This window comes from Euprymna scolopes, chromosome 38 (assembly GCF_053919585.1).
Source record: "Euprymna scolopes isolate OS-2025 chromosome 38, ASM5391958v1, whole genome shotgun sequence".
Classification (NCBI taxonomy): domain Eukaryota; kingdom Metazoa; phylum Mollusca; class Cephalopoda; order Sepiida; family Sepiolidae; genus Euprymna; species Euprymna scolopes.
In genome coordinates, this window is record NC_136519.1 from 78,588,261 (window position 1) to 78,598,260 (window position 10,000).

General features: G+C 34.1%; 1 protein-coding gene across 3 annotated transcripts in view; it reads right to left on the reverse strand.

Moving 5' to 3' along the window:
* Positions 1-162: 162 nt before the first annotated feature.
* LOC145263207 (uncharacterized) overlaps positions 163-10,000 on the reverse strand; it is a 255,323-nt gene continuing 245,485 nt past the window's right edge. For all 3 annotated transcript variants that reach the window (XM_080120282.1, XM_080120283.1, XM_080120281.1), the window contains 2 exons: positions 2,892-2,983; positions 163-368 (listed from right to left, as the gene is read on the reverse strand). In XM_080120282.1, the coding sequence (XP_079976408.1) occupies positions 221-368; positions 2,892-2,983 (240 nt within the window). In that variant the 3' untranslated portion in view covers positions 163-220. The remainder of the gene's footprint in view (positions 369-2,891; positions 2,984-10,000) is intronic.

The following is a 10,000-nucleotide window of genomic DNA, read 5'->3' on the forward strand; positions in this document are numbered from 1 at the left end:
AAATACATTAAATAATGTGTATTTATACACTTGCGAACTATCGGCGTTTGTTAAGTATTTATGTTGGTAAGCATTTCTAGTTTCAGTGATTCAACCGACTATGAAACCCCTAACGTTTACAATACGAATAATAAAAGATGAAAAAAAAAAACAATTTGCAGATACAATTTCCAAACAATTTATATATAAAAAATAAAAAATAAAATCTGTTGCATTTGTTTTAATAGAAATCTTCCAGACAGGATAACGAACACACCTCGTAGAGAAAAATCAAAGCTGCGTGTCCGAAAACATTGCGGTGGATCTGAACGTGGTATAAACTGTTCGATTTAATAGCGGCATCGCAGTTGAAACAACAGCCCAAAAGACTGCGGAAAGAAGAAAGAAAAAGAAAACAACATTAAAACAATTATATGGAATAAGACACCTGCGCATGAAATTTTTTTGGCAAGAGTCGCGTAATCACCAACCATATCTTGCCAGAGTCGGCGTTGATAAATACCAGTGGCAAGTGGAGGTTCAGGACGACTGGAAACAATGCCGAGATAAGCGGAGAACAGGTACAGCGCATAGAATTCAGAAATGGCCACTCATTGTAAGAAATTCTGCAGAAATAAGCAGGCTCCCCATTGGTCGGTTTGACCGCCTACGATTTTGTTTGGACCTATCAGATTGATTGTTGTTATTAACTGCCGAGTTGTATTTTGGCGCTAATTTTGCCGAGATAAACAGAGAGCACATCCAGCGCATAGAATTCCGAAATGGTCACCCATCTGGTACTAACAAGGCTCAACGTTGCTTAACTTCGGTGTCCCGGAAACTGAGAGACTCAACCGGGACACATTTCAATCGACACCAACACACGCGTCATTTGTAAACAAACATACAAAACCTGAGTTGTTTGTTTTATTTGTTGATTTTAAATATTAGACACGGACGACGCCATTGTTAAGGGGTTATAATTTCAATTTCTCCTTGGTCAGGTTAAATAACGCGTCAAATAAGTAGAAAAGAATTTTTTTTTTACGAACACAAAAATATTTGAAAACCAAAACATTTGTATAAAATTGTATCAATATATAATTGTAAAAACATGTATTGGAAAGTCTGCGTGAGAAAATATAATTTTAATAAAACAACTTTTGAATTCGAGCAACATTGGGTTTTTGTTTCCTAAAACATTTTAAAAATAAAAGTAAGATTGAATTTTTTCTCAAACAATTTAATAATTTAAATAAAACATTTTTCGAGTTAAAGCAACATTGGAATTTTTTTTTTCCTGAAACATTTTTGGAAATAAATTAAAATTGTCATTGTAAAAAAATACAGTTTTAATTTTTTTTTTTTTGGCCTGTTGAAGAGTCAAGAAAGTTGTGTATATTAAACACGAACTGCGCCATTGTTAGGGGGCGATAATTCTAATTTCTTCTTGGTCAGGTTAAATAACACATCAAATAAGTAGCAAACAAGATTTTTTTCCGAACACAAAAAACGTTTGTATTTTGATAGTACACTTCATCTTTTCTCTTCGTTGGTCAATAAAGGAGCATATGTAGCAGATGAAATTGCAACAAACATAAACAGGAGCGAATTCTCGCGGCTGGAGATTTGGAATACACTTTCTTCCTGGCTAGTCCAATCAGAAGCCAGCTCTCAGTCACGTGACCGAGTCTCTCTCTCTCTCTCTCTCTCTCTCTCTCTCTCTCTCTCTCTCTCTCTCTCTCCAACTCCACGTGGAACTGATCTGTCGCCCTCAACTTCTCTTTTGAGACTCAACAGAACTCACCCGGCTTTCTCCTCAGGGTTCGACTAAGATATGAATACAAACAAGCCAACACAGCTATCTCCACACACGGACTTCAAGATAATCCAATAAAGCTGTTTTTTAACGTTAGAATGGGACATCATGTCTCCTTATTCTACGGATACGTACACCATAAAGAATTTTATGCATTTTTGTTTTTTTAATTAAGTTGAACCCTGGACTTGCACCGAAAATTTATTTAGATAGAAAGTGTCCACTTGGTGATGGCTTTCTGTTTTGTTCTGTTGTGTTTTCCTAAGTTTTGGATAAGATACTATTTGAGACCTAACAATTACGTAGGTACCATTTGTTTTACTTGAAATTCAATATTTTTCGTTATTATAATACAGAAGCATCCAAAATTAAAGTCACCAGAATGCATTTCGGTTTCTTCGTAAACAAGTCAGACATTTTAATATTTTGTTAATTGGTGTGAATAAAAAAAATCAATAGATTTCTTCGAGACTTAAAAATTTAAAAATATTTTGGGAGCCTTAAAATTAGATCTACCAGAATGCATTTTTTTTTTTTTTTTTTTTTTTTTGTAAACATAATTGTGCTTTCAATCTCTATATCATTATTAGATGTACATAGGAAACAAAATATTTTAAAGTCAGGAATGGATTTCTAGCCAACAGTTTAAAAGCTTTCAAATTACTTTTAAATTTCAAAGAATCGCGGAAAAATTTGTTTTTTTTTAAACGACTATTAGCACGATATTAGAATGTTTGACTTGCTTACAAATAAAATGAAATGCATTGCGACGAATTAAATTTTGCAATTAAGTTATATTATAAGTCACACAGAGACGAAAAACACGCATACTTAGATGGGGAGTTCTATCTGTTAAACCTGAAGTTCTAAATGTTAAGATGTGACACAAGGGCGAAAAGTGTGGAATTGAAAAGCTAGCGCCAACGAGAAAGAGCAGAGTGGTCTACAGAAAATACCTGAACAACCACTATATACATTCCTATTAAGGGCACGATTAACAATAACTAACCCTTTTCTAAACGAGAGAAGGTAATGCTTGGAAGTGGGGACCTGGATTGTTTTCATGAGCAGATCAAGGTATTTTCATATTTACTTATCTGCTAAGGAATCCGACTGTTCTTCAGGAAGATCCTCCGTCGGTGAGGTTGGGTTACAGCTTGCGGCAGAGGAGTTTTCGTCCATGATCTTTAAAAAAAAAAAAAAGAAAAAGAACACACGACTGATTCATCACGCTTAAATTTGATAAAATCGAGGAAAAAAATGTCAACACTTCAAGTAAACGTCGTAGCTGTTACGCTTGGGCTGTGTTCGTTACAGTAAAAAACTTCTCTCGGACTCCAACGCCGTCTGGCACCGTCAAAAAGGAACAAACAAAAATAAATAAGTCTGACTCGGTTTTTCTTTCTTTTTTAGCACAAGTCGTTTATTATTGTTTTTCTTTCTCCCCCGTCTCGGCACCAGCTTAAAGAGTATCTTTTTCTGTCACTGCGGAGCCACGTGGCCATATCCTCTAGAAGCGTTATCCTTTCTCTCCTTACTATACGCCGGTCATAGACAGCCATTTCTTGTCTTCGACTTTACACGTCCATCTTTTTTAACGCCCTAATTTGCATATGTGCTTTTTAGTTTTTTTTTTTGGGGGGGGGGGTATTGTTTTTTTTTTTTTTTTATCTTACTGCTCCTGTTGATATTTTCCCAAGCGCTCTGTTACAATTATATCGTATGAATCTGAAGATTCTGCCATGGGCATTGGTTTCCCCGATAATTTTCTAGTCAAAATTCTTTATAGGAAGACATCAGATTCTTACAAGAGGGATCACGAGAAGGTTTCTAACAGCCAAAGTGATTTGTTGTGGAACGAATTGGATTCGAACATGGAACACCCAGGTCGTCAGGCTGCTGCTGCTGCTGCTGCTGCTGCTGCTGCTGCTTTTAATGATGCGTTTAACGAAACAAAAAAATATACTCAAGCATGAAAGAGACAAATGCTGAATTCTTCAAGATTTTAATGGAGAAAATTTATTCATTGAGAGAGAAGGATAAAATAATTTAAAATATTTTCTTCTTAATTTAGTTTACCAACTTGAAAATTGAGAGACATATACGTGTAATTTTGTGACCATTTGGCAATGATCACGGCGTAGTAACTGTGTTATGTTGTGGCGGACAGTGCCAAGGGTCAGAACGATTATTATGATTAATTGTTAAATTATTTAGGTTAGAAAGAGATCCAGAAAAACGTTTTAAAAGAAAAGAGTGTTGGTTAAAATATTTATGTTAAATATCAACTGTTATGTTAAGTATTTAATTGGGGAATGTTGTCCCAAGGAAAAAATGTTACGAATAGAAGAATAGAATAGAAAAAAAAAAGCTAGTTTGGAATTTGGTTTAGTAAACAACGATGTGGGTTACATGACAAACAAAATTGTCCACTTATATACACGAGACATACAGAGACATAGATATATAAACTTGAAATAAAACAGACGTTAAAGCAATATGTACCTTATATTATCCTAGACCATTGGGCAAGCTGCACGGCTTCCAGAGTGAGACTGACTGAAAAGGGTTATTTTTTTTACATGGGTGTCACCACTTATCAAGGCCCAGAGGCCACTCGAGGATAAGGGTTAATAGGTATACATTAGTTATTGTGATTTTAGCATAGTAAACAGTGGGAATTTTGTAACTTGGATTACTTAGGGGGACGATTCAATTAGAACTTGTTCACATTGGACTTTTTCTTTTTTTTTTTTCATAGGTATCAACACATTATCAAGGCCAAGAGGTCACTCAAGGATAAGGGTTAAAGAGTGTACAGTAGAAATTGGACAATATAATAATCATTAGTAATGAAAATTTGTTAAATTTGATAACTTATATGGAACGGCTCATCAAGAACTTATTTATGAATATGGTTATGAATAGAGGAAAAGCATAAACAAGATTGTCAACTCAGGCTGACGTAAGAGACACGTATGCCAAGTGAAATCAGAATTAAGACTTGGTCTGTAACGGGAAGTTTGTTACAAGGAAAGGCTGTCCCCTTTCCATATAAATAAGAAGAATATTAGATAAGTGAAAATGAGATTAGGATAAGCCTAGAATCGAACTCTGTAGGCAAAGTTAAGAAATGGAATGTGAGAAATTTATTTATTGTTAAATTCTATTAGAATAGTTAAATATTGTTTGTATCGGAAAAAAGAGTTGATTGTTCATTCTTTTAGAAATCTGAATATTAAATATGTCAGTAAAAGAATGAACAATGCAAATTAAATTGTATTGTTTAAAAATAGGTTAGATTAGAATTGAGGATTCTTTTGTTTGTCAAAAGTGTGTTTTGGACAAACATATGCATAGCCACGTGAAATTAGTCACGTTTGAAAAACACACTTCTAGCGTCATAAACAAAGGACATTTCTCCATATTATGGGTTCGAATTTTAGCCAGTGAGTCAGAGAGAGGTGATCAGCCAAGAGTTGACATAGTCAGAGGAGAATCCCTCAGAATCGAAGGGAGAACATTTAACCATGTAGCTTCAGTTGAATTTTGGCACAAGGAAAAAGGTTATGAAAACAACGATGAGGCTTACGTGACAAACAAGATTGTCAACTCAGGCTGACGTAAGAGACACGTATGCTAAGAGAAATCAGAATTAAGATATGGTCTGTAATGGCAAGTCAAAGAGACGAGCTGTGAGTTAGCTAGCCAAGTTTTATCTGTGATTTGATGGAAGCATTCACAGACCAACTAAGGAATATTTGAAGGAGAAGATTAAGAGCTGCAAACTCCGAGACGTGGAACATTTGGAAATAAACATCTGGAAATGATAGCTCGGCGTTTTGGGTGTTCAATTCGAAAGAAAATGCCTTCATTTCAGGTGCTTGCCGCCAGAAGAGAGGGAGACAATGAATAAGGTCTGTGGCCTGTCAGGTGTCAAGTAGACAAAGGTGTTATTCATCATTGTTCAAGACTATCCGTTTATTGTCCCGTTCGTTATTGTCGTGAATATATGAAAACATCCACATGCACATAGAAAGACTATTAAATATACACGTAACAGATCGACACATACAGACACCCCATATACAAAGAAAAGTAACTATTCTTGTAATTCTAACCACTAGACGATACAAGAGCACCGATTACAGAAACACATATACTTTATATACACTAGACACAGATATATAAACTTGAAATACAACACACAGACAGACATTAAAGCAATATGTACCGTATATCATTCTACATCATTGGGTAATCTGCACGGCTTCCAGAGTGAGACTGACTGAAAATCTTAATTTTCTTTCATTTGAAAACGTAACTCAGTTGTCTTATCCTGATAGCGCTCGAATGTTTTGTCTGGGAAGTTTGACTCCTTGTCCACCCACTTCAATTCACCCATCTTTCAGCGAAATTATCCTGATATTCACTAAATTTGACCCTTGTCAAAATTCGCACTAGCTAACTTAATTGCTCCGTGTGTTCCCTAATATGTAACATTGATCCCGAGCAACACCAGGAAGGCACAGCTGGTATTTACATAGTAAGGTGAACCCCACTATAAGCCCTAATTTTTTTTTTCATATATTCCCAGGATGCTGACATGTAATTACATGAAAAATCTTTCAACTATGTCTTGTCTCAGGAGTTTGACCCTTGCCCCCCCCCCCCGCTTCAGTCACATTATCTTGCTCTCGGTACATTTCCATTTGAAGATAGGTTATTCTGACATTTACTAATGTGACCCTTATCAAAATTAATACTAGTTAACTTAATCGCTACTTACTGGCGTAGGGTCCCTATTATGTGAGTGAGTGAGGGTTAAGTAATATAGATCCAAAGACTGGGTAGTGGTTTAGAAATTGAGAGACTCAGACGGACGGACATTAAAGTGAAATTCGACTTGGATTATTCTACATTATATACTCGTGTCTCATTTGCACGGCGTCTATTATGTAAGTGACTGTATGTTAGGTGCGATAGATCAACAGACTGAGGGAATTAAGTTAATAGCGACTTAGAAATTGAGAGAATATTGACACAGAGAGTTCTTTGGGCCCACTTCACAGACTATCATAAGGATACATTTTGATTGGCTGATATGTGTGATATGTTAGAGATTAATTCCTAACTATGCATTAAACGGATATCATAATACTTAGATCGCTGCAACTTATCATAACAAAGATCCATATAAAATAAATACTAGTTAACTTAATCGCTACTTACTCGCATAAGGTCCCATGTAGGCGAGTGTGGGTTTGGTGAGGAAGACCGACAGACTGAGTAGTAGTTTAGAAATTGAGAAACTCAGACGGACAGACACCAAAATGACATTCGACTTAGATTTTCTACATTATATGTTTGTGTCTCATTTGTATGGCTTTCAGGGCGAGGCTGACTGAAACTCTTACTTTTCTCTCATTAAAAACATGTTACTCATTTGTTGTATCCTGATATTGCTAGTATGAGTTTAGAAATTAAGAAAATAGTGACAAAGAGAGTCCTTTTGATTCACTTTACAAATTACCATAATGCTACATTTTGATTGGCTAACATGGATGGCATGTTAAGCGATTAATCCCCAACTGTGCATTAAACAGATACCATAATACTTTTTTCACTGCACCTTATACAAAAGGTCTATACAAAAGTTCAGGCAGATCGGCTAAGTAGTTTCCGAGAAAACTTCTAGAATAAATGCAATATTGTGGTGACTAATACATATCAATTTTCAACTGTGCATTAAAATGCTACCATAATACTTAGTTCACTATAGTTCGCCTATCATAACGAAGGTCCATACAAAATTTCAGCTAAATCGACCCGGTAGTTTCCAAGAAAAAGTAGAAGCGACAAAGAGCAATATATAGATTTAGTTTTCCATTAGGCATTCACTTTTATGAGAGAGAGAGAGAGAGAGAGAGAGAGAGAGAGAGACAGACAGACAGACAGACAGACAGACAGAGACAGAGACAGAGACAGAGACAGTGAAAGAAGGTGCGCTGCGAATTTAGACGGTCGTAAATACCTGTCCCACTTTGTCTTGAACTCACCCGTTGTTGGTGCGGTGACAAGCTCAAGCGGCAGTCTATTCCAGGGAGCCAATGCACGAATGGAAAAAAAGAATAAAAATTCGGACAGAACTTATGGGATAACCTGACATAATCTAAAACTTCTCATCACGTGGTTTCATCTGTCAACCAATGAGATCAATGTTTTCGTACGTGTGTTCGATTGACATGAAAGTTCAATCGCTGTCAATCAAACTCAGAAACCTTTGCACTCCATCGCGAATCATCATATCATGGTTAACGTAAAATGTTTACACATGAGAATATGTTGCCTATTCGGAAAAAATTGAATGTCACGGGAGAACCGCAGCCACGAAACTCATGGAAGTTGTTTTGTCCCTAAAGAGGCATAATAAATAAACTAGACACATAAACGTTTTTTTTTTTTTTACATATTATGTACGACAGATTAGGGCACAACTAATGTATGATAACTGCTCTTGTTGATTCTTTAGTCGTGTGGCATTTAGGCAAGAATCTTGGTAAAAAATAAAATTTTTTGATGTTTTTTGCTTTTTCCGCTAAGAATTTTGGTAAAAAAATAATTTTTTATTTTTTTTTATTATTTTTTTTTTTTTTTTTGCTTTTTTAGTGAAAAAGCTTGATAAAAAGATAATTTTTTGGTATTGATTTTTTTTCGCTAAGAATCTTAGTAAAAATAAAGTTTTTGAGATATCTTTCGCTTTTTTTTGCTTGTAAAAAATAAATTTTTTGTGTTGATTTTTTTTTTTTTCGCTAAGAATCTTAGTAAAAAAAGTTTTTGAGATTTTTTTCGCTTTTTTTTTTTGCTTGTAAAAAATAATTTTTTGGTGTTAATTTTTTTTTTCGCTAAGAATCTTAGTAAAAAATAAAGTTTTTGAGATTTTTTTCGCTTTTTTTTTTTTTTTGCTTGTAAAACATAATTTTTTGATGTTGTTTGTGCTTTTTTTTGCTAAAAACCTTTATAAAAAATACACAATACATATCAAACTGATGTGCTGGGATTTGAGGGAATTGAATAATTTGTTGATATTTTACTTGTTATTGTTGTTCTTTTTTTGGTAAACATTTACTATTTAAAAGACAACAAAAAAAAACTATTACCATAAAAAAATTTACGATTTAAAAAAAAATCCTTCACTTTTTTGGATTTACCATTAAGTGACTCTTCATGCACTCTGGAATTTCTACTTCCGTTTTTTTCTCTCCATTTTCATATGTTTTTAATTGACATGAACACATTTTTTTGCAATTTACTTCCATCATAAAGTGCTGTTTCATTTAATGCCACAAACATCAGATTTTAGCTCGGCTATAATAATAATTTGCTAATTTATTTGTTTCCTCTGAAGAGTAGAATAGTATTCTTTGAGACGCTTCGGAATATATATATATATATATATATATATATATATATATATATATATATATATATATATATATATATATATATATATATATATACTAGAATACCCGTGACCTGTGACCCGTGAGGTCAGTATATAGCTATGTACTAGAGAGTATATTAATTATGCCAAAAATATGCACTAGAGAGTATATTAATTATGCCAAAAATATGCGCGCTTGTGCATACAATTGCCACCACTTTTACCATAAGGAATCACATTGCTTAATATTAGGGAAATTATTTGTTTGCGGAAATTAATAGTAGTTTTTCAAGTATGCTGAAAACAAATATCGCATTTAAATTCGATATTTGTTTTCAGAATACCTGACAAACTACAAAAGTCGTCATTTTAAAGGAAAATGTTAAGGTGGAAACTAAGTAAAAATTTACCAAAACTTTTATTTTTATATTTCCTTATTAAAAAAGTTGCACTATATACAGTGTTGGTCATCTGCACTTGAAAATTTGTCTGACGTCATTTTAACCGAATGGCTTTGTAAACAAAAAAGTGCGACTCTTACCAAAAGCCAGTATCGAATAACTCACTTATCAACGTCAACGGCTATAACTTTTGCCCGCTTTTAAGATGCTAAAAAGTTTATTGTTTGCATAATCTTCAAAGTATTAATAAACATTTGCAAGTAATTTTAAATTGCGAAATCTAATACAACAAAAATGACTTAAAATAGTTTAAATGGTAAAAAACTAAAACAAATACGCAGAACAGTAGCTTCGATT